The sequence below is a fragment of the Chrysemys picta genome, chromosome 7, assembly GCF_011386835.1.
Source record: "Chrysemys picta bellii isolate R12L10 chromosome 7, ASM1138683v2, whole genome shotgun sequence".
Classification (NCBI taxonomy): Eukaryota; Metazoa; Chordata; order Testudines; family Emydidae; genus Chrysemys; species Chrysemys picta.
Genome location: NC_088797.1, coordinates 34,514,014 through 34,539,917, shown reverse-complemented (window position 1 = coordinate 34,539,917; position 25,904 = coordinate 34,514,014). Strand labels below are relative to the sequence as shown.

General features: G+C 44.7%; 1 protein-coding gene across 1 annotated transcript in view; it reads right to left on the bottom strand.

Annotated features, from left to right (window-relative positions):
- Positions 1-3,182: 3,182 nt before the first annotated feature.
- AHNAK (AHNAK nucleoprotein) overlaps positions 3,183-25,904 on the bottom strand; it is a 37,024-nt gene continuing 14,302 nt past the window's right edge. Inside the window, exons 2-5 of the mRNA XM_065551170.1 lie at positions 24,721-24,802; positions 23,855-24,005; positions 22,322-22,509; positions 3,183-21,823 (exon numbers count right to left, since the gene is read on the bottom strand). Of these exons, the coding sequence (XP_065407242.1) occupies positions 4,073-21,823; positions 22,322-22,509; positions 23,855-24,005 (18,090 nt within the window). The 5' untranslated portion in view covers positions 24,721-24,802 and the 3' untranslated portion in view covers positions 3,183-4,072. The remainder of the gene's footprint in view (positions 21,824-22,321; positions 22,510-23,854; positions 24,006-24,720; positions 24,803-25,904) is intronic.

Below are 25,904 nucleotides of genomic sequence, written 5' to 3'. Positions count from 1 at the left end.
AGAGGCCCCCATTCACTGTTTATTTCTCCCCACACTATCTCTCTCCCAGAGTCCAGTCTCCCTCTGCTGCCATGCAGCATCATTTCCTGCACTGTCCAGCCTTCAGCCAAGGGGCTCTGAACATCCTGACTTCTTTCTCCACCATGCAGGAGGGTTTCTCTTTCTTGGGCCAGCACCGCCGCCTGGGCTCTGCCCTGTCTGGGGGAACTGTGGTCACTGCCCCACAGAGCTCCACACCCCACTGGAACACGGTTAATGCAGCCAGAGAATAACCATCTAAGCAGGGAGGGAACAGGGCTTCTGTGCACAATGGTGCAGAGCCCACAGCTGGGATCATAAATCTACAGGTACTTTGGAAGTAATAAGATAGTGGCACTGATGTTTGGGCAGACAGGCACATTTCCTGAGCTCTCCCCTTCCACACTGTTCATCACTTCAGTTGGTATCATCAAGCGACTGCAAGCTCCAAGGTTCCAATCCAGCAGGTATTTCAAGCAACTCTGTTCAAGGGTATCTGGACATTATTTCCAGGCTGCATTTCAGTATTTAACTTCTTGTTTAAGAGTCTGGGACAATGTACACTCCAGGAAAGAATCAACTGGACAAATTCATTAAATTGGACAGTGGAGTTACACCAGGACAAAACCGCACAGTCACCACTGAACTGAATTAACCTGATCAAGCAAAACTAGAACCTTTCACAAGAGTTTGTAGAAGAGCAGTTTGCTGCTATTTCTGTAAAAAGGCCAAAGTAGCAATTTAAAAATAAATCAAATCAATTTGGTCCTGTAAATAGTCACCCTTTTTACAGTTCTGTCTAGAAACACAAAACCAGACAAATAATTCTACTTGACAGGAATTTTGCGTTTTTGCCTGTGAGAGGCCCTCGCCATAAAACTACCTTTGAAGTCACGGGGCATTCAGGCCCATGATACTTTTGCACTTCAGACTCCCCAGGGCTTTGATGAGAGCTTTGGTGGCAGAAGGAAAGTTAACTATATAATTATTCAATCTATTTAACAGAATTAGGCCCAAATGAAAGCTCTAGTTTTAATTAAACGATAGAAAACAGTCATACATACTCCCTTCACTGTGGTCGCCCCATAGAGACCAATCACTAAGGGACCCCTTCTGCCAGGTCTTGTCAGTAGCAGCAAGGACCTGGTTGAAATATCTAGTGGTTCTGCTTGAAATTAACAAACACACTGGCTCAAGCTCCCACCAAGAAGCCTGGGGAAAACTAAATCCCCCTCCTTAGGCACCTTTAACAGGCAAATTTTCTCTCACAAGTAACTGTGTGTGAAACAAAGAAAACTTATAAGAGAAAAGGGACAGCATTCATATGGGAAACAATAAATCAACTGCATGGCGAATGAATACTAAGCAAAATCCCCACTTCCACAGTACATTGGGCAATGTCCTTTGCCTCAGTTTCCCCACCTGCAGATCTGACAGTCCTATGAACAAATATTCCTTTAGCACACCACTTCCCTCCTTTTCCTCCTGCTGGCCTCCATTCATGGTTTGCAGTCAGAAGTTAGTACTGTTCCCAGGACAGCATCTCTCACAGCCACTACTGTCTTCAGCCACAATATAAAGGTTGAGTTCTGAGGCTCTATTATATAACCCAGCTCTCAGTGATTCCAGGTCCGGTAGCTGCGAGGTAGGAGAAGACTTGCTGTGGAGTGCACTCAGCTATATTATTATACTATCCAGACTCAGCAGAGAAAGACTCAAGCAACTCCTGTAACCCCCTAACAAAACCCAGATTTTTTTTTTCATTTGGCTTGCAGTTCACTACCCAGTGATTGGAGACTGAGGTATAGGAAAAGGCAATCCCTTATTTAGGGCATATTCACTACAATTCTTCTCCCCTTTAGTCATGCAATTAGGCAAATAACATTTCATCACCCCTACAGCCAAGATTTGCATTCATTTTAATCCAAAATGGCCAAAAATTATCACATTGGCCAGGTGGGAATCACCCATGCAAATGAGGTCTCTGCTCACTCTCTCTTCCTCTAGTTCACCAATAGATGGTGAAGAGGGCTCCTTTTCTCTAAAGCCCTATCCAAATTTGCATATGTCCATGGAGAGCCTAGAGCTGGGCTAGCAGAGAGGCTGAGGGTCAGGATTGAGGGGCATCGGCAGAGGTGTTTGGGGGTGGTGAGGAGCTCAGGACTAGAGGAGCGGGGGGGCTGTGGGTTGAGATAGTGGGGTATTGGCAGAGTTGTGGGGGGGAGCCCAGGGCTGGGCTAGTACAGGGGCATCAGCAGAGGTCGCTATATGTTGCAAGCAGCTGAGTCCAGGGCTGGGTGAGTAAGTAACAGTGGGTCAGGATTCATGGGCACTGGTAAATCTGTGTGGTTGGTGAGCCCAAGGTTGGGATGTCTGGGGGATTGTAGGACATGATTGAAGTGCATTGAAGTTGGAACCGGGAGTGCTGGTTGGTCTCTTCAGGCCGATGTTCTGTCCTGTCAAGAATTGAGGGGGGGTCTCTCCAGGATGTAATTAGGGGAGATGAACTTCATAAATTAGAAATGTGCACCCCACCACCCAAAATACACCCATCTGTAGTTCCTTCCCTGTGCCTTCATTAGGGGCTTAAGCCCTTGCTCTCCCCTCATCAGATAGGGGAGGGAGTCACTGGGAGTTTCACCCTCCCCTTGTACTCCCTGTCCGGAGAAGTTGCTTTGGGTCTCCCGCCACCTGACCCTTCTAGTGTCTGATGTGGATTTGCTGGAGGATTTGCCCATCCTGGGTTGGGAGCAGTCACTGGGTGTTGTTATCCTCTCCTCCCTATGTAGGAGGAGTGATTCCAGTTGTGACCAGGAGGCTGGGGACCAGAAGGGAAGGGAGAATGGCATCAGGCCCTGTTCCACTTCTGTCTGCAGGATGGGACAGCTATAGTGGCTGTGTCTGGCAGAGGGGTAAAGGGACTATAGGAGCAAAAGGGGGCAAAAGCAAGGGAGCCAGGTGCATCAGCTAGAGCACCTGTGTCCAAAGGAGGTGAGGCAGAGGAGGGAAAGGAGTCCAGGTAGGATCAGTTCCAGCTGCATCCAGGGGACGGGAACAGAGAGCGGGGCATTGGGAAGCTTTTGCATCTGTCCTGGGGGACAGGGGAGAGGCACAGCTGGAGCATTTTAACCTCCACCCCCTACAACAGCAAAGCAACAGATGAGCAAGGTTAATAAACAGTTTATTTGCATTTTACAAGATCAATCTTCTTACATTCTCAATTCATTTGCCATTAAAGTGCTGAAAGATTTTTTTTTTAAATCAAGATACATTTGTTAACAGAAACTATAACAAATATCAGAAAAGTGGCAGTCACAGATTTTTGCACCATAACTAAGAAAAGTCCTCTCTTATAATACAAATAATGAAACAAATATACGGAGACAACTAAGATGGTGTCAGTCGAATCCAACCCAAAACAGGTTAGTCGTTTATTGGTAAATTCTGTTTTTCTTCATGACATTTATCATAAGCAACCCAGATTCTCTAGTCTTAAATTAAACTGGGGGTACTTTTCTTACCACCACAACTATCAAAGCTAATATAAACCACAGCTTTCTGTGATAAACACTCCGTGTCATTTTAAACCCCACATTACAAGGGAAAGTGACATATTTCAGTTGTATCTATATATTTTACAGTGTTTTCAATATATCCATTCTCATTATAGAAATGTAAGCCCTGCAAATAAAAGCCAAAAGGTAATTAAAATGGAAACATTATTTCCATAAACCGACACTGAAAATATCCAGTAAAATGAAAAGGATATCAAAATAGCTTGCTAGTAAACTTAAGCTCTCAGCATTTAACGCGCAAACCAAAGATCATGAACACAAAGAAACTTTCAAATACATCAGATGAACTGTGGTACAGCTCCAGGGTCACTTGCTTTTAAACTCTCCTCTTTTTTGAGTAGGCAACATGACATCTAACATTTCACTAGGCACCATTCATTTTATTGCTGAGGTTGAAAATATTTCAAGCTATGAAATTTATATACAAACACACAGAAGATATATATATATACATACACAGACATATATACACGGACGCTTTACTCTTTCTTTTTGGCAACGGTCAGTTCTACCACTGGCACTCGGAACCCTCCCTTTGTCCCGCTGTCATTACTCGAAGAGGAAGACAGGCGGGATTTCTTGGACGTTAATGAGACCCCACTCCCTGGCATCTTTCCTGCTTCATCGTCACTTCCAGTTACCTCATAAGAACCTTTAGTTTTTGACCCTATCCCTCCAAACGTTCCAAATTTCATCTTGGCCTGCTTTTCTTTCTCTGCTCCTGAGCTGCACTCAAACTCCAAGGTGCCAGTGGGGGTTGACTGGGAGGAATGTTCATCGCTAAAGGAAGATGACCGATGACGTGGCTTTTTGCTTTTAAATAATGAAAACTTCCCTTTAGGTGAAGTGGCAGCAGCTTCCCCTCCCCCCAGTTCACCCTCCATAGAACCTAAACTTGCCTTGGAACTTTTTAAATCTCCTTTAGATCCTGAAATGGACACTGAGGCTTCTGGTGAGCCAACACTGGTGCCTTTGCCTTTAGGTTTTGAAAAATTAAACTTTGGCATCTTAATTTTAGATTTCTTAAGTTTGACATCTGGCTCTTCAAACTCAGCCTCCACTGCACCAGCCTGGAGACTGGCATCTGGCTGAGGGAAGTTAACATCAACCCCTACTTCTCTTCCTGTTACCTCATGCCCTGAAGACACAAATTTAGGCAATTTCATCCTGGGGAATGTCACTTTTCCTGATGCACTTTCTAAGTTACTTTGTGGAAAATTCATATCTATGCCAGGACCTTTGATTCCTACCTTGGGACCTTTCAGACCACCCTCTATCTTTGGTCCAGAAACATGAAGACCCCCTGCAACATTTGGCACATTCATTTCTACATCAAAGCCAGAAGATGAAAGCTGTGGCCCTTTGAATTCACCACCTGAATGCTGAATGCCCAAGTGTGGTGCCCCAACATTTACATCAGGAGCTTTCATGTCTCCAGAAATGCCGAAACCTCCTTTGATTTTAGGTTCTTTCAAATTTACATCAAAATCTGACCCAGAAACTTTTGGTGTTGATACACTGAAGGCAGGACCTGTTAAACTGACATCAGGAGCATCAGCTGCAATACCCACCCCAGAAAACTTCATGCCTTGGGAACCTGAAATGTCACATTTGGGCAGTTTAACTGAAGGCATTTGAAGATTTCCACTTTTGATGCTGATATCTGGTACTTCCACTCCAACTTTTGGGCCTTTAACATCACCAGCACTATTAATATCACCCTTTAGGTTTGGTCCTTTTAAGTTTAAGTCAATGTCAGGTGCAGAGATTTTTGGAGCTGAAACTTGAAGTGGTTGCATTTTAAATGTAGGCCCTTTCAATTCTCCATCAATCCCTGAGCCAGTAAGGTCTCCTTTAATTTGTGGTCCTTCAATACTCACACCCATGTTAGACCCCTCAACGTGAGGACTAGAAATGCCAAATTGGGGGAGCTTCAGTGAAGGAAGTTTAATTGCACCTCCTGGACCTTCCAAGTTAACATCTGGCGCATCTACAGCCACTTTTGGGGATTTAATGCCACCAGAAAGATCAAAATCTCCTTTTAACTTTGGTCCTTTCAAATTTACATCAAAATCTGGGGCAGAAATACCTACCGATGGCATTTTCACTGTAGGCCCTTTGATATCAAGGTCTGGGGCACTGAGATGTACATCCATACCTGGTGCTTTCATGCCCCCCTCAATTTGTGGGGCAGAAAATCCAATGTCCCCTTTCATGTTCAGATCTGCTTGAGGTCCCTCCAAAGTTGGAGATTTAAATTTGGGCATTTTAAACTTTCCTCCAAAGCCTTTCATATCAACATCTGGTGCATGTATGTCCACCTTTGGACCTTTAAGGTCACTAGAAACATCCAGGTCTCCTTTTAGTTTTGGTCCTTTCAAATTTACATCAAAATCAGGTCCAGAGACTTGGGGCATTGAAAGGTTTACTGATGGCATAGTCACCTTAGGTCCCTTCAGTTTTGCATCTACTCCTTCAGTTGCAGGAACACTCACACCTCCTTCAATTCTTGGAGCTGATACATCCACGCTTGCTGAGGGGAGTTGCATATCAGCTCCTTCTAAATTCAGACCTGGTTTCCCTATCTTGGGCAGTGAGAACTTGGGGAATTTTAGTTTTCCTTCTGGACCTTCCAGGTCTGCTGTGGGAAGACTGACATCACCTTTTACTTTTGGTCCTTTCAAGTTAATATCAAGATCAGATGCAGAGAATGAAGGAGCAGAAATGTCCACTGAAGGCAGATTCACTGTAGGTCCTTTAAGTTTGATGTCAGGGGCATTAATGTTTGTGTCAATACCTGGGATTCTCAGATCACCTTCCATTTTTGGACCAGCTATATCAATATTTCCACTTGGAAGTTTGACCTTAGGTTTCTTAAGATTGATATCAGGACCTCCAATGTTAACATCAGGAAGATTTGCGCTGATACTGGGGGCTGTAATGTCAAGACCTGATGACTTTATATCACCTTTGATACCTGGTGTGGAAACCTCCAAATCGGGTGCTTTAAATTCTCCTTCCATTTTAGGAACTGTCACAGAAGCATCAGCTTTGAACTTAGGTGATTTAATATCAAACTCAACATCTGGAAAAGAGATTTTCCCAAACATTGGTTTCTTTCCTTTTGGGGATTTGACATTAATATCTCCTTTTATTGTTGCCTCTGGGCCAGTTACATTGAGATCTAAATCAGGAGATTTCAAATTTGCATCAATCTCACCACTGGGTAGACTCATATCAAATCCACCCTTCTTTCCTTTAATTTTAGGGCCACTCATATGAAGTTTAGGCATTTTAAATTTGCTTTTTTTTCCTTTGCCAGAAATGCCAATATCAGGAGACTCCACATTCAGTTCACCTTCCGGGACAGCAATATCCACTTCAGGAGATTTGATTTCTGCCTTAGGACTTTTAATTCCAAACCCAAATTTTGGTTTCTTAAATTTGGGAAGTTTAACATTTCCCTCAAGGCCCTCAGTGGTAACATCTGGACACTCAACATCAAGCTCAGGACTTCTAACCCCAAATTCTGGGCCTTTGATATCAACTTCAGGACCTTTAAGATTACCCTCAATCTTGGGAGCAGAAACATCAAAGTCCCCCTTCATTTTATGACCTTTCAAATTTAAGTCAATGTCTGGCATTGAGATTTTGGGTGTCTTAAAATGCATCTCAGGCATCTTAAATTTTGGCCCTTTCAGTTTTCCTTCTGGACCTTCAATGTTCAAATCAGGAGCACCAATATCTATCTTAGGACCTGAAATATCAACCTCTCCCTTTGGAAGACTTACATCCACATCCGGGCCTTCCCCTTTGAACCCAGGTGTACTGAATTTAGGCAGCTTCATTTTGGGTAATTTCAGTTTTCCTTCAGGGCCATGAATATCGATGTCTGGTGCATCAATGTCCACTTTGGGACCTTTGATATCAAATTCGGGACCTTTCAAATCACCCTCTATTTTTGGACCAGAAAGATCTATGTCTCCTTTCAGTTTAGGTGCCTTTAGATTCAGGTCTACATCTGGCATGGAGATTTTAGGGGCCTTGATGTGCATTTCAGGCATCTTAAATTTGGGACTTTTCAGTTTTCCTTCTGGCCCTTCAATGTTGATATCAGGTGCATCTATGTCCAATTTGGGGCCTTTAATGTCAATTTCAGGACCTTTCAAATTCCCTTCTAATTTTGGAACAGAAACATCCATGTCTCCCTTCAGTTTAGACCCCTTTAAATTCAAGTCAAAATCTGGCATGGAGATTTTGGGTGCTTTAATATGCATTTCTGGCATCTTAAATTTAGGACCTTTCAGTTTTCCTTCTGGACCATCAATGTCAAGATCAGGAACATCAACAGACATTTTTGGGGATTTAATGTCTATCTCTGGACCTTTTAAATCACCTTCTATCTTAGGGACAGAAACATCCATGTCTCCTTTAATTTTAGGGCCTTTTAAGTTTAAATCAATGTCTGGCATGGAGATTTTAGGTGCCTTGATATTCATTTCAGGCATCTTAAATTTTGGACCTTTCCATTTCCCTTCAGGCCCTTCAATATCCAAATTGGGGGCATCAATGTCTATCTTAGGACCCGAAATATCAACCCCTCCTTCTGGAAGATTTACATTCACATCCGACCCTTCCCCTTTGAACCCAGGCATGCTGAATTTAGGAAATTTCATTTTGGGCATTTTCAGTTTTCCTTCTGGGCCATGAATATCGATGTCTGGTGCATCAATGTCCACTTTGGGACCTTTGATATCAAATTCAGGACCTTTCAAATCCCCTTCCAACTTAGGTCCAGAAACATCTAGATCTCCTTTAAGCTTAGGGCCCTTAAGATTGAAATCCACATCAGGCATTGACATTTTAGGTGCCTTAATATGCATGTCGGGCATCTTAAATTTGGGGCCTTTCCATTTCCCATCTGGACCTTCAATCTCCACATCAGGGGCGTCTATGTCCAGTTTGGGGCCTTTGATATCAACTTCTGGGCCTTTCAAATCCCCTTCTAATTTTGGTACAGAAACATCCACATCCCCCTTCAGTTTAGGGCCTTTCAAATTCAAATCAATGTCTGGCATGGAGATTTTAGGAACATTGAAATGCATTTCAGGCATCTTAAATTTGGGACCTTTCAGCTTTCCCTCTGGACCTTCAATATCCAAATCAGGAGCATCAATGCCTACTTTTGGACCTGAGAGATCAATCTCCCCTTTTGGAAGGCTTACATCCATGTCTAGTCCCTCCCCTTTGAACCCAGGCATTCCAAACTTGGGCATTTTGAATTTGGGCATTTTGAGTTTACCCTCTGGGCCGTGAATATCCACATCTGGTGCATCAATGTCAACTTTGGGGCCTTTGATATCAAACTCAGGACCTTTCAAATCCCCTTCCAGTTTAGGGCCAGAAACATCCACATCTCCCTTGATTTTAGGACCCTTCAAATTCAAATCAAAGTCTGGCATGGAGATTTTAGGTGCTTTAAAATGCATGTCAGGCATCTTGAATTTGGGGGCTTTCCACTTCCCATCTGGACCTTCAATCTCCACATCAGGGGTGTCTATGTCCAGTTTAGGGCCTTTGATATCGATTTCTGGGCCTTTCAAATCCCCTTCTAATTTTGGAACAGAAACATCCACATCCCCCTTCAATTTAGGGCCTTTCAAATTCAAATCAATGTCCGGCATGGAGATTTTAGGAACATTGAAATGCATCTCAGGCATCTTAAATTTAGGACCTTTCAGCTTTCCCTCTGGACCCTCAATGTCAAAATCTGGAGCATCTATGTCCAATTTGGGGCCTTTAATATCAACTTCTGGGCCTTTCATATCACCTTCAAAATCTGGTACGGAAACATCCACATCCCCCTTCACTTTAGGGCCTCTCAGGTTCAAATCAAAGTCTGGCATGGAGATTTTAGGTGCTTTAAAATGCATGTCGGGCATTTTAAATTTGGGACCTTTCCATTTTCCCTCTGGGCCTTCAATCTCCACATCGGGGGCATCTATGTCCAGTTTAGGGCCTTTGATATCGACTTCAGGACCTTTCAAATCACCTTCTAATTTTGGAACACAAACATCCACATCCCCCTTCAATTTAGGGCCTTTCAAATTCAAATCAATGTCCGGCATGGAGATTTTAGGGGCCTTGATATTCATTTCAGGCATCTTAAATTTTGGACCTTTCCATTTTCCTTCTGGTCCTTCAATCTCCACATCAGGAGCATCAATGTCTATTTTAGGTCCTGAAATATCAATTTCCCCCTTTGGAAGACTTACATCCACATCTGGTCCCTCTCCTTTGAACCCAGGCATTCCGAATTTGGGCATTTTGAATTTAGGCATTTTGAGTTTACCCTCTGGGCCTTGAATATCCATGTCTGGTGCACCAATCTCCACTTTGGGACTTCTGATATCAATTTCAGGCCCCTTCAAATCTCCTTCCATCTTAGGGCCAGAAACATCTATGTCTCCCTTCAGTTTAGGGCCTTTGAGGTTAAAATCAATGTCAGGCATTGAGACTTTCGGTGCCTTGATATTCATTTCAGGCATCTTAAATTTGGGGGCTTTCCATTTTCCTTCAGGACCTTCAATATCAAGATCTGGAGCATCAATGTCCACTTTGGGACCTTTGATATCAAACTCAGGCCCTTTCAAATCCCCTTCTAGCTTTGGTACAGAAACATCTACATCCCCCTTCACTTTAGGTCCTTTCAGATTCAAATCAAAATCTGGCATGGAGATTTTAGGTGCTTTAAAATGCATATCAGGCATCTTAAATTTGGGACCTTTCCACTTGCCGTCTGGGCCTTCAATCTCCACATCAGGGACATCTATATCAACTTCAGGGCCTTTCAAATCCCCTTCTAGTTTTGGTACAGAAACATCCACATCTCCCTTCAATTTAGGGCCTTTCAAATTCAAATCAATGTCTGGCATGGAGATTTTAGGAACATTGAAATGCATTTCAGGCATCTTAAATTTAGGGCCTTTCAGTTTTCCATCAGGAGCTTCAATTTCCAAATCTGGAGCATCAATGTCTATCTTGGGACCTGAAACATCCACCTCCCCTTTTGGAAGTTTTACATCCATATCTGGTCCCTCTCCTTTGAACCCAGGCGTTCCAAATTTAGGCATTTTCAATTTTGGCATTTTGAGTTTACCCTCTGGGCCATGAATATCAATGTCTGGTGCACTGATGTCTATTTGGGGGCTTTTGATGTCAACTTCAGGCCCTTTTAAATCCCCTTCTAGCTTTGGGCCAGAAACATCTAGGTCTCCTTTCAGTTTAGGCCCTTTCAGATTTAACTCCACATCTGGCATTGACACTTTAGGTGATGAAATGCTTAGGAAAGGCATTTTAAATTTAGATCCTTTTGCTTTCCCGTGAATGTCCACATCTGGAGCACTCACATCCACCTTTGGTCCAGAAATATCAATATCAGATTTCTTAAGTTTCACATCCACATCAGGGGTTTGAACTTTAGGGCCAGAAAAACTGAATTTAGGAAGTTTAAATCTCGATTTTTTTGTCTTTCCTTCTATATCAAGTTTTGGAGCCTCAAGATCAATATCTGGTCCTTTGACTTCAACTTTGGGACCTTTCAAATCACCCCCTACTTTGGGAAGAGAAACATCCACATCTCCCTTCAGTTTAGGACCTTTCAAATTTAAATCGATATCTGGCATGGATATTTTAGGAACGTTAAAATGCATTTCAGGCTTCTTAAATTTAGGACCTTTCCATTTTCCTTCTGGCCCCTCAATTTCCAAATCAGGAGCATCAATGTCTACTTTTGGACCCGAGAGATCGATCTCCCCTTTCGGAAGGCTTACATCCACATCTGGTCCCTCCCCTTTGAACCCAGGCATTCCAAACTTGGGCATTTTGAACTTAGGCATTTTGAGTTTACCCTCTGGGCCATGAAGATCCACATCTGGTGCATCAAGGTCAATTTTAGGGCCTTTGATGTCAAACTCAGGCCCCTTCAAATCACCCTCAATCTTTGGAACAGACACATCCACATCTCCCTTCAGTTTAGGACCTTTTAAGTGTAAATCAACATCTGGCATGGAGATTTTGGGTGCCTTGATGTGCATTTCAGGCATCTTAAATTTGGGACCTTTCAGTTTTCCTTCTGGCCCTTCAAAATCCAAATCAGGAGCATCAATGTCTACTTTTGGACCTGAGAGATCAATCTCCCCTTTTGGAAGGCTTACATCCACATCTGGTCCCTCCCCTTTGAACCCAGGCATTCCAAACTTGGGCATTTTGAACTTAGGCATTTTGAGTTTACCCTCTGGGCCATGAAGTTCCACATCTGGTGCATCAAGGTCAATTTTAGGGCCTTTGATGTCAAACTCAGGCCCCTTCAAATCACCCTCAATCTTTGGAAGAGACACATCCACATCTCCCTTCAGTTTAGGACCTTTTAAGTGTAAATCAACATCTGGCATGGAGATTTTGGGTGCCTTGATGTGCATTTCAGGCATCTTAAATTTGGGACCTTTCAGTTTTCCTTCTGGCCCTTCAAAATCCAAATCAGGAGCATCAATGTCTACTTTTGGACCTGAGAGATCAATCTCCCCTTTCGGAAGGCTTACATCCACGTCTGGTCCCTCCCCTTTGAGCCCAGGCATTCCAAACTTGGGCATTTTGAACTTAGGCATTTTGAATTTACCTTCTGGGCCATGAAGATCCACATCTGGTGCGTCAATGTCAACTTTGGGGCCTTTAAGATCAAATTCTGGACCTTTAAAATCACCCTCAATCTCTGGAACAGCAACATCCACATCTCCCTTCACTTTAGGGCCTTTCAAATTCAAATCAATGTCTGGCATGGAGATTTTAGGTGCCTTGATGTGCATTTCAGGCATTTTAAATTTAGGACCTTTCCATTTCCCATCAGGGCCTTCAATCTCCACATCAGGGGCATCTATATCCAATTTAGGGCCTTTAATATCAACCTCAGGGCCTTTCAAATCCCCTTCTAGTTTTGGAACAGAAACATCCACATCCCCCTTCACTTTAGGGCCTTTCAAATTAAAGTCAATGTCTGGCATGGAGATTTTAGGTGCTTTAAAATGCATGTCAGGCATCTTAAATTTGGGGCCTTTCCATTTTCCTTCAGGACCTTCAATATCAAGATCTGGAGCATCAATGTCCACTTTGGGACCTTTGATATCAAACTCGGGCCCTTTCAAATCCCCTTCTAGCTTTGGTACAGAAACATCCACATCCCCCTTCACTTTAGGTCCTTTCAGGTTCAAATCAAAATCTGGCATGGAGATTTTAGGTGCCTTGATGTGCATTTCAGGCATTTTAAATTTAGGACCTTTCCATTTCCCATCAGGGCCTTCAATCTCCACATCAGGGGCATCTATATCCAATTTAGGGCCTTTAATATCAACTTCAGGGCCTTTCAAATCCCCTTCTAGTTTTGGAACAGAAACATCCACATCCCCCTTCACTTTAGGGCCTTTCAAATTAAAGTCAATGTCTGGCATGGAGATTTTAGGTGCTTTAAAGTGCATGTCAGGCATCTTAAATTTGGGGCCTTTCCATTTCCCATCTGGACCTTCAATCTCCACATCAGGGGCATCTATGTCCACTTTGGGACCTTTGATATCAACCTCAGGCCCTTTCAAATCCCCTTCTAGCTTTGGTACAGAAACATCCACATCCCCCTTCACTTTAGGTCCTTTCAGGTTCAAATCAAAATCTGGCATGGAGATTTTAGGTGCCTTGACGTGCATTTCAGGCATCTTAAATTTGGGACCTTTCAGCTTTCCCTCTGGACCTTCAATGTTCAAATCTGGAGCATCTATGTCTACCTTGGGCCCAGAAATATCCACCTCTCCCTTAGGAAGTTTTATATCCACATCAGGGCCCTCTCCTTTGAACCCAGGCATGCCAAATTTGGGCATTTTGAATTTAGGCATTTTGAGTTTACCTTCTGGGCCATGAAGATCCATGTCTGGTGCATCAATATCAACTTTGGGGCCTTTGATATCAAATTCAGGCCCCTTCAAATCACCCTCAATCTTTGGAACTGACACATCCACATCTCCTTTCACTTTAGGGCTTTTCAAGTGTAAATCAACATCTGGCATGGAAATTTTAGGTGCCTTGATGTGCATTTCAGGCATCTTAAATTTAGGACCTTTCCATTTCCCATCTGGACCTTCAATTTCCAAATCAGGAGCATCAATGTCTACTTTTGGACCTGAGAGATCAATCTCCCCTTTCGGAAGGCTTACATCCACATCTGGTCCCTCCCCTTTGAATCCAGGCATTCCAAACTTGGGCATTTTGAATTTAGGCATTTTGAGTTTACCCTCTGGGCCATGAATATCCACATCTGGTGCATCAATGTCAACTTTGGGGCCTTGGAGATGAAATTCAGGACCCTTCAAGTCACCTTCTAGTTTTGGAAGGGAAACATCAACATCTCCTTTCATTTTGGGACCTTTTAAGTTTAAGTCAATGTCCGGCATGGAGATTTTTGGTGCTTTGATTTGCATTTCAGGCATTTTAAATTTAGGTCCTTTCAGCCTTCCTTCAGGACCTTCAATATCCAACTCCGGAGCATCAATGTCTATCTTGGGACCAGAAATATCCAGCTCCCCTTTTGGAAGCTTCACATCCACCTCTGGTCCCTCTCCTTTGAACCCAGGCATGCTGAATTTGGGCATTTTGAATTTAGGCATTTTAAATTTACCCTCTGGGCCATGAATATCCACATCTGGTGCAGCAATGTCAACTTTGGGGCCTTTTATATCAAACTCAGGACCTTTCAAATCACCCTCAATCTTTGGAACAGACATATCCACATCTCCCTTCACTTTAGGGCCTTTCAAATTCAAATCAACATCTGGCATGGAGATTTTAGGTGCCTTGATGTGCATTTCAGGCATCTTAAATCTGGGACCTTTCAGTTTTCCTTCTGGTCCTTCAATATCCAAATCTGGAGCATCAATGTCTACTTTTGGACCTGAGAGATCAATCTCCCCTTTTGGAAGGCTTACATCCACATCTGGTCCCTCCCCTTTGAACCCAGGCATTCCAAACTTGGGCATTTTGAATTTAGGCATTTTAAATTTACCTTCTGGGCCATGAAGATCCATGTCTGGTGCCTCAATGTCAACTTTGGGGCCTTTAAGATCAAATTCGGGACCTTTCAAATCACCCTCAATCTTTGGAACAGCAACATCCACATCTCCCTTCACTTTAGGACCTTTCAGGTTCAAGTCAATGTCTGGCATGGAGATTTTAGGTGCCTTGATGTGCATCTCAGGCATCTTAAATTTGGGACCTTTCCATCTTCCCTCTGGTCCCTGCAGGTCAACCTCAGGAACATCAACATCCAGTTTAGGGCCTCTGATATCAACCTCAGGCCCTTTCAAATCCCCTTCTAGCTTTGGTACAGAAACATCCACATCCCCCTTCACTTTAGGGCCTTTCAAATTAAAGTCGACGTCAGGCATGGAGATTTTAGGTGCTTTAAAATGCATGTCAGGCATCTTAAATTTGGGGCTCTTCCATTTTCCTTCAGGACCTTCAATATCAAGATCTGGAGTATCAATGTCCACTTTGGGACCTTTGATATCAAACTCAGGCCCTTTAAAATCCCCTTCTATCTTTGGTACAGAAACATCCACATCCCCCCTCATTTTAGGTCCTTTCAGATTCAAATCAAAATCTGGCATGGAGATTTTAGGTGCCTTGACATGCATTTCAGGCATCTTAAATTTGGGACCTTTCAGCTTTCCCTCTGGACCTTCAATGTTCAAATCTGGGGCATCTATGTCTACCTTGGGCCCAGAAATATCCACATCCCCCTTCGGAAGTTTTACATCCACATCAGGGCCTTCCCCTTTGAAACCAGGTATGCCAAATTTGGGCATTTTGAATTTAGGCATTTTGAGTTTACCCTCTGGGCCATGAATATCCACATCTGGTGCATCAATGTCAACTTTGGGGCCTTGGAGATGAAATTCAGGCCCCTCCAAGTCACCTTCTAGCTTTGGAACAGAAACATCTACATCCCCCTTCAATTTAGGGCCTTTCACATTCAAATCAATGTCTGGCATGGAGATTTTAGGCGCTTTGATGTGCATTTCAGGCATCTTAAATTTAGGACCTTTCAGCCTTCCTTCAGGACCTTCAATATCCAACTCTGGAGCATCAATGTCTATCTTGGGACCGGAAATATCCATCTCCCCTTTTGGAAGCTTCACATCCACCTCTGGTCCCTCTCCTTTGAACCCAGGCATGCTGAATTTGGGCATTTTGAATTTGGGCATTCTGAATTTACTATCTGGGCCATGAATATCCACATCTGGTGCATCAATATCAACCTTGGGGCCTTTGAAATCAAAATCAGGACCTTTCAAATTTCCTTCAAGTTTAGGAGCTGAGATATCAACTTCCCCTTTTATTTTAGGGGCTTTTAAATTCAGGTCTACATCAGGAACAGAGATTTTTGGGGCCTTGATGTGCATTTCAGGCATTTTAAATTTGGGACCTTTCATTTTTCCTTCTGGCCCGTCAATGCCTATGTCAGGTGCATCAATGTCCAGTTTCGGGGCTTTCATGTCAATCTCAGGTCCCTTCAAGTCACCTTCTAGCTTTGGAACAGAAACATCCAAGTCTCCCTTCAGTTTGGGCCCTTTCAAATTTAAATCCACATCTGGCATGGATATTTTTGATGGTGACATTTTCCAAGAAGGCATTGAGAATTTGGGCCCTTTCAGTTTTCCTTCAGGACACTCAAGATCCACATCAGGTGCCTCAATGTTTAATTTTGGCCCTTTAATATCAATTTCAGGTCCTGTCAAATCACCTTCTATCTTTGGAACAGTAACATCCATCTCCCCCTTCATTTTCGGTGCCTTGAGATTCAGGTCCACATCCGGCATGGAGATTTTAGGTGCTTTAATATTCAGTTTAGGCATTTTAAATTTAGGTCCTTTCCATTTGCCTTCTGGGCCTTCAATGTCCAGCTCTGGAGCCTCTATATCTACCTTGGGAGCTGAAATATCAACCTCTCCCTTTGGCACATTTACATCTATATCAGGTCCTTCAAGTTTAGGGCCTGACACATTAAATTGAGGCATCTTCATTTTGGGCATTTTCAGTTTTCCACCTGAACCCTGCAGCTCAATATCTGGTGCATTAATATCTATTGAGGGGGCATTGATGTCAACATCAGGACCTTTCAAATCACCTTCTAGCTTTGGAATAGAAACATCCACATCTCCTTTTAGTTTGGGACCTTTCAAATTTAGGTCAATGTCTGGCATGGAGATTTTAGGGGTCTTGATGTGCATTTCAGGCATCTTAAATTTGGGACCTTTTATTTTTCCTTCCGGTCCCTCAATGTCCAAACCTGGAGCATCAATATCCACTTTGGGACCACAAATGTCCACCTGTCCCTTAGGGAGTTTCACATCCATGTCAGGGCCCTCTCCTTTGAATCCAGGCATGCCGAACTTTGGAAATTTCATTTTTGGCATTTTCAATTTGGCTTCTGGACATTCAAGGTCAACATCAGTGTCAACTTTGGGACCTTTAATGTCAATGCTGGGTCCTTTAAAATCACCTCCCATCTTTGGAACAGAAACATCCATCTCTCCTTTCAGTTTAGGTGCCTTTAGATTCAGATCAACATCTGGCATGGAGATTTTAGGGGCCTTGATATTCATTTTAGGCATCCTAAATTTGGGGCCTTTCAGTTGGCCTTCTGGACATTCCAAGTCCATATCAGGCACATCAATATCCATTTGGGGACCTTCAATATCAATTTGGGGCCCCTTAACGTCAATGCTGGGTCCTTTCAAATCACCTTCCATCTTTGGAACAGAGATATCCACATCTCCTTTCAGTTTAGGTGCCTTCAAACCTAGGTCCACATCTGGCATGGAGACTTTGGGTGTCTGAATATTTAGCTCAGGCAGTTTAAACTTTGGACCTTTCACTTTACCTTCTGGCCCTTCAATGTCTAAACTTGGGATATCAGTGTCCACTTTGGGACCGGAAATACCCACATCGCCTTTTGGAAATGTTATATCCATGTCTGGTCCCTCCCCTTTCAGCCCAGGTACACCAAATTTAGGCATTTTCAGTTTAGGCATTTTCAGTTTACCGTCTGGGCCGTGAATATCCACATTTGGTGCATCAATATCCACTTTGGGGCCTTTAATGTCAATTCCAGGAGCTTTCAATTCCCCTTCCAGCTTTGGAACAGAAACATCCACATCTCCCTTCAGCTTAGGGCCTTTCAGATTCAAGTCGATGTCTGGCATGGAGATTTTTGGTGTCTTGATGTGCATTTCAGGCATCTTAAATTTGGGACCTTTCAGCTCTCCTTCAGGCCCTTTAATGTTCAAACCTGGAGCATCTATGTCTATCTTGGGACCAGAAATATCCACCTCTCCCTTTGGAAGTGCTATATCGACATCTGGTCCCTCCCCTTTCAACCCAGGTACACCAAATTTAGGCATTTTCAGTTTAGGCATTTTGAGTTTACCCTCTGGGCCGTGAATATCCACATCTGGTGCATCAATATCCACTTTGGGGCCTTTAAGATCAAATTCAGGACCTTTCAATTCCCCTTCCAGCTTCGGAACAGCAACATCCACATCTCCCTTCAGTTTAGGGCCTTTCAAGTGTAAATCAACATCTGGCATGGAGATTTTGGGTGCCTTGATGTGCATTTCAGGCATCTTAAATTTGGGACCTTTCAGTTTTCCTTCTGGCCCTTCAAAATCCAAATCTGGAGCATCAATGTCTACTTTGGGACCTGAGAGATCAATCTCCCCTTTCGGAAGGCTTACATCCACGTCTGGTCCCTCCCCTTTGAACCCAGGCATTCCAAACTTGGGCATTTTGAATTTAGGCATTTTGAATTTACCTTCTGGGCCATGAAGATCCACATCTGGTGCGTCAATGTCAACTTTGGGGCCTTTAAGATCAAATTCTGGACCTTTCAAATCACCTTGTATATTTGGAACAGAAACATCCACATCTCCCTTCAGTTTAGGACCCTTCAGATTCAAGTCGATGTCTGGCATGGAGATTTTTGGTGTCTTGATGTGCATTTCAGGCATCTTAAATTTGGGACCTTTTAGTTCTCCCTTGGGTCCTTCAATGTCCAAACCTGGAGCATCAATTTGTACCTTCGGACCGGAAATATCCACCTCCCCCTTTGGAAGTGTTACATCCACGTCTGGTCCCTCCCCTTTCAGCCCAGGCATGCTGAATTTTGGCATTTTCAGTTTAGGCATTTTCAGTTTACCATCTGGGCCATGAATATCCACATCTGGTGCATCAATGTCCACTTTGGGGCCTTTAATGTCAATTCCAGGAGCTTTCAACTCCCCTTCCAGCTTTGGCACTGACACATCCACATCTCCTTTCAGCCTAGGACCCTTCAGATTCAAGTCGATGTCTGGCATGGAGATTTTAGGGGTCTTGATGTGCATTTCAGGCATCTTAAATTTGGGACCTTTCAGGTGTCCTTCTGGCCCTTTGATGTCAATGTCAGGAGCATCTATATCTAGCTTGGGGCCTTTTATGTCAATCCGAGGTCCCTTCAAGTCACCTCCTATTTGTGGGACAGAAACATCCATGTCTCCCTTCAGTTTAGGCCCTTTCAGATTCACATCCACATCTGGCATGGATACTTTTGATGGTGACATTTTCCAAGAAGGCATTGAGAACTTGGGCCCTTTCAACTGACCTTCAGGACTTTCAAGGTCAATGCCAGGAGCTTCAATGTCTAGTTTGGGGCTTTTAATGTTCACAGTGGATCCTTTCAGATCCCCTTCGATCCTTGGCCCTGAAATACCAACATCTCCCTTCAGCTTGGGGGCTTTTAGATTCATGTCGACATCTGGCATGGAGATTTTTGGTGTCTTGATGTGCATTTCAGGCATCTTAAATTTGGGACCTTTTAGTTCTCCCTTGGGTCCTTTAACGTCCAAACCTGGAGTACCAATTTGTACCTTCGGACCGGAAATATCCATCTCCCCCTTCGGAAGTGTTACATCCACGTCTGGTCCCTCCCCTTTCAGCCCAGGCATGCTGAATTTTGGCATTTTCAGTTTAGGCATTTTCAGTTTACCATCTGGGCTGTGAATATCCACATCTGGTGCATCAATGTCCACTTTGGGGCCTTTAATGTCAATTCCAGGAGCTTTCAACTCCCCTTCCAGCTTTGGCACTGAAACATCCACATCTCCCTTCAGCCTAGGACCCTTCAGATTCAAGTCGATGTCTGGCATGGAGATTTTAGGGGTCTTGATATGCATTTCAGGCATCTTAAATTTAGGACCTTTCAGGTGTCCTTCTGGCTCTTTGATGTCAATGTCAGGAGCATCTATATCTAGCTTGGGGCCTTTTATGTCAATCTGAGGTCCCTTCAAGTCACCTCCTATTTGTGGGACAGAAACATCCATGTCTCCCTTCAGTTTAGGCCCTTTCAGATTCACATCCACATCTGGCATGGATACTTTTGATGGTGACATTTTCCAAGAAGGCATTGAGAACTTTGGCCCTTTCAACTGACCTTCAGGACTCTCAAGGTCAATGCCAGGTGCTTCAATGTCTAGTTTGGGGCCTTTAATGTCCACAGTGGATCCTTTCAGATCCCCTTCGATCCTTGGCCCTGAAATACCCACATCTCCCTTCAGGCTAGGGCCTTTCAGACTCAGGTCCACATCTGACATAGAGATTTTTGGTGTCTGACTAATTAATTCAGGCTTCCTAAATTTGGGGACTTTCCATTCTCCTCCAGTGTCTATATCTGGTGTGCTGATGTCTACCTTGGGGCCTGCAATAGCAATCTCCCCCTTAGGAAGCGTCACACCCACACCAGGGCCTTCCCCTTTGAAACCTGATGCAGTAAATTTAGGAAATTTCATTGAGGGCAATTTTATTTTTCCTTCACCACTTTGAATATCAACATCAGGAGCCACAAGATCAATCTTGGGACCCTTGACACCAACTTTGGGACCTTCTAGTGTTGGAGAGGACACTTCCACCACTCCCTTCAACTGAGGTCCTTTGAGAGCCACATCCACATGTGGCTTTGCAACTTTAGCACCTTCCACTGAAGGCACTGTAAATTTCAGTTTTTCCTTTGGACCTTCCATATGAACAGATGGAGCTGTGATATCCAGGTGAGGAGCCTGTATCTTTGGCACAGAAATGTCTACACCTGCCTGTGGTGCTCGAACATCAGTATCAGAAGCTGAAGGTGAGAAGCCAAATTTAGGCATCTTCATTACAGGCATTTTTATTTTTCCTGGGCTTTCAATGTTAATTTCTGGAGCTTTAATGTCCTGCATATCAGATTCAATGCTCGAAAGAGGAATGTCCACCCTTGGAGCTTTGATATCACCTTGAATCTTAGGGCCAGAAATATCAACTGAAGGACCCTTGATTTTTGAAAATGATACATCAACTTTGGGACCTTCCATACCGCTTCTTATCTTGGAGCCTGAAATATCAAATTGCGGCTGTTTGCCTCCTGGAACTTCAGTTTTAACCTCTATGCCTGAAACACCCATTTTTCCATTTAGTTTAGGGCCAGTAATGTGAATATTTGCATCCAGGTTTCCCCTCTGTCCATTTGCATCGATTCTGGGCAAGCTGCCCTCTGGGCTTGTGACTCTAGTGCCAGAAACATTAACCGATTTGACAACGTCCACACCTGGAACTTGAATTTCTGCTGGCTTAAAGTCTGTCTGGGTTCTCGGGTGAATGCCTGTGACTTGAGGTCCTGAGACATTTATCTCAGTGCCCACCTTGGGCTCTCTCATGTGCACGTCAGGGGCACCAAAGTCCAACCTTTTGGTGGATGATTCAACTGTTGGTCCAGAATATGAGATGCCACTAGGTCTACCTCTGATGCCCATACTGAAGTCTGTTTTCCCAGACAAATCCACCTGTGGTATTTTGATCACGGTTTTCCCAGGTTCTTTTTCAATTTCTGTTGTTGTTATATGGGTGACTTGATGGCTTGGAATCTTAACTTTAAATTCTGGGCTGCTGATGTCAATCTCTCTTGCTCCTTCGTGTCCAGTGACATCTACGGTATAAGCTGTGACCTTTTTGGTGACGGTAATGGTTCGGCTTTCTGTGTGTTCAGCTTCTGCTGCATCTTCCGACTTCAGACGTGGTTTAATTTTCGTTGTGTATATTCTCCTGTACTCTTCATCATCCCCACTCTGAAAATAAGAGAAATTGGTTAACACCAGAGTGCCGTAAGGAGAGATTTGAAGGAGAAGGGGGAGATTGGCTAGTGCTGCAGTAAAGTAACATGTGTAATAATCACTGGCCTTGACTCCCTCCTGAAGGGCTGCAATTTGCATCTCCTTCCTTCAGGGGGGCTGCTATGACAGAAGGTCAAGTCACCCTGGGCCCTGCTGCTCTTTTCTATGAGCAGCTGTACATTTATAGGAGCTGCTGCCCCACAGAGATGCTGACTCAGCATACCTGGCCTGTCCCCATCCCTGACCATCTCTGCAGTGTCTGACTCCAGGCTCTCGGGGTATCAGGTATCTTTCTGCAATGCCCTCTCTGGCCTGGAGGATCTCCTGACATAAGGGATGGCAGCCAGGGTTCTGCAGTGGAATAAATCTGCTCCAGTCTCCACATGGAGCAGTTTGCAGGAATGCTTGGGCAGCTTTCCCTCCCCCGGGAGCTTGCATCACTCCCTCACTCACCAGAACAACTTCTGGGCTCCTGGGTGAGAACACATCATGTGACCATGACTGTCCCGGCAATGGAGACTTGTCCCCCTTTCGCTGCAGCCGCAGCCCCACCGTGTGGTGGCCCATGCTGTTCAGCAGCTGCGTGACCTCTCCGGACTGCAGGTTGTCGAAATAGATGGTGGCGCTCACAATCTGATCCCCTACAGGCGCAGAGAGAAGGAAGTGAAGCCAAGCTGATGGCACTGACAATCCAGGGCCCAAGCAATACACAAAGCTTGCTCAGTTACACACAGGGCTGATTAAAATAATCAAAAGCCTCTTCAATAGCATTGCAGCCTAAGAAGGGGCAACTTTGCCAAATGCTTTCCAGCACTCAGCTCATGGCTGTGATCTGCTGGCAGGAACCTAGAGGGGTTAATCTGGAAGGTCTTGCTGCCCCCATATTGCTGATTCCCTGTTTCATTCCCAGGGTGGCTGGAGGAAAGACACACACCCCTGTTACCACATGTCTCTGTGGGCTCCCCCCTGCCCCCAACAGCACCACATGGAGCCATCAGTGACTGAATCCCACCTCCAGGCATAGAGAGTCAGTGAGACAGCTCTGCAGCAAGAAAGGAGAGTGTTAGCATCTTGGAGCAGGCCCAAGCACTAGACAGGACCACTGGGAGAGAACAGTGGGGTCTAGCGGGTTAGAGCAAGGGGCATTGGGAGCCAGGACTCCTGGCTTCTATTCCCAGCTCTGGGAGGGCAGTAGGATCTAGTCAGTTTGAGCAGGGAGTGCGGGAAGTCAGGACTCCTGGGTTCTATCCCTGGCTCTAGGAGGACTGTGGGGTCTGGTGGGTTAGAGCAACGAGTACTGGGAACCAGGACTCCTAGGTTCTATTCCCAGCTCTGGCACTGACCTTGGGCAGTCCCTTCCCACCCTCGGTACCTCTGTTTCCCCTTCCACCCTGTGTAGGGTGACCAGATGTCCCGATTTTATAGGGACAGTCCTGATATTTGGGGCTTTTTTTTTTTATATGGGCTCCTATTACCCTCCACCCCATCCCAATTTTTCACACTTGCTATCTGGTCACCCTAACCCTGTGTCTGTTTAGACTGTAAGTTCACTGGGGCAGGGCCTGTCTCCCACTGTGTATCTGTGTAGCACACGGGGGCTTCTAGGTGCTACCGTAATGCACATAATATGTGGGCTGTGCTGCCAGCACAGCACAGGAAGGAGAGAGAAGCTGAGTGGCAGGAAAAGCCCCACCTCAGGGAAGAGGCAAACAGACAGGGCAAAATGGAGAGAGGAGTCTCCATCAGCAAAGAATCAGGACAAGGAGCCCCAAGCAGGAGGAGCCATCTCCATGGAGGCCAGTGGCCTTAAAGCTACAGAAGCAGCAAAGAGAGAATTACGATAAAAGGGTTGCAAAGGAACAAGGGAAGTGGAGCCAGAATTTCCCATAATTCTCATTCTCTCCCCAAAGTGATAAACCAGCACAACCCCACCACCACCCTCCCACAACAACACGTGTTGCTTCCGGGCTGGTGCGCTGCACTCACCTTCCTTCACAGTTCTGGCAGCAGGGGAAGTCTGCACCACCTGCTTCACGAAGACCCCATCTTCCGTCTGGTCAATGGTGATTCCGTGAGAGCCGCTTCCTTTCCAGTTGGGGAGCAGGATCTCTCGGGTTTCCTCCTCTTCCTTCTCCATCTAAATGAAACAAAACTAGAACTGAGTTCAAAAAAGAATGAGTTAAGTTTATGGAGGATAGGCCCATCAATGGCTATTAGCCAGGATCGGGGCGCAACCCCATGCTCTGGGTGTTCCTAACCCTCTGACTGCCAAATGCTAGGATTGGACAACAGGGGATGGATCACTTGATAATTGCTCTGTTCTGTTCATTCCCTTTGAAGCATCTGGCATTGGCCACTATCAGAAGACAGGAAACGGGACTAGATGGACCATTAGTCTGACCCAGTATGGCCGTTCTTACGTTCTTAAAACAACATGGACAGAAAAGTTTACAGGCCAAAGCTATAATCTTTGGGCCCAGTTCTGTCTTCAGTTACTGGAGTGCAGCCCCATTGAACTCCAGGAGTCAAAGCAAGGGGGCTAGACCAGAGCAGTCACAGGCTTTTGTGTTTATCTCTGTAGTTTAGCTTTGGAGGCTGACAGTCTGGATGGACATGGGCTGGGCACAGTCTCAATGCCCCTAAACCACAAAGCATAAATTGCAGAGGTGAGTCATCCCTATGCAGAGAGCTTGGAAAATGGGGATGTAAGTGCTTGCACAGGCTTCGTGCTGGCCTTCTGCACAGGCTGGATTTCACCCAGCACGGATATTGCGGGAGGTGTAGCAGAGAGAGCACGAATCAAGCATGTTTTATTGTTTGAGGGATGAATGGGCAGATCCAGTTTGACTGACCTTGTTGGGACTTTGGTCCTGGCTGGAACCGCCCCAGGAATTCCTCTCTTCACTTGCTGACCTTCGGTATCAACTTCCCAGCCTAGCAGAGAATTCAAAGAGTTCTTAATAAACCATTGTTTGTATTTAGCTTTTTCTGGTCCATTCTAGGATGAGCCCAGTAAGACAGTTGTAGGATCTAACAAAAAAAAGACCCTGGTATCTGAACTACCCATGCTGTTACAGAAAACAATGCAACATAGAAGACACTGAGGTTTGATTGCCAGTTTTTTAATTGCTTCAATGGGGAAAGATTTGAAAAGCTGTACATAAGAGCTAAATAGTATTGTTTAAAATTGATAATGTTCATAAAGTGAAAATGAACTTTGAGAGGGAAATCCTGGCCCCACTGAAATCAACGGGAGTTTTGCCTTTGACTTTAATGGATTTCACCCTAAAAGAACACTGAGGTGTTTTAAAAAAAAAGGAGAGATGCAAAGCCAGGAGATATGCATCACGGTGAAACTTTAAACAAACCCCAACACGTGGACAGGCAGGAAATACAAAGTTAAGGTTTTCTGGAGGCTTTAACTCTGCCCACAGAACCTCACCCCAAATTCCTGAGACCAGCCCCTGCCTGCATGCCATGCATTTGTGAACCACGCTGCAGCCAGAGCTTCCCAGCACAGAGAGCAGTATGTGAAGAATGGCACGTCAGAGAACGTGAGATCCCGGGCGGGGAGCAGGGATTGTGGTGCATGACCAGCACCAAGGAGCTCAGTAAAAGAAAAGGTTTCTTTGAATGAATTGTTCCTAATCAGAGCAATGGGAATAGCTGGACACCCCCACCACCATGGTCTACAAAACCACTCTTTGGTCAGAGGCTTTGCTGAGTAGGAAGGGGTTAACTAGGGGCTAGGAAAGAGACCTAATGTAACAAGTTGGATGGGGGGGGTTGCTTGGGCCTGGCTGCCCATGGGATTGTCACCACCAGGGGGCGCTGTGTCTTTTCTAAGTCTGCCTGGCTGGTGTTTGTCGGCAACACCCACGCGAGCTGCCCCACCTTTCCTCTTCCCCAGCTAGCAAGGCAAAGAAACTTTCCCGTTTCCAGCAAGCACAGGGCCCAGGCTGGAAGCACTACAAGGGATCCAAGCCTGTGAGGGACTGAGCGCTCAGTGCTGCGTCAGCTCTTGCAGAATCAAAGG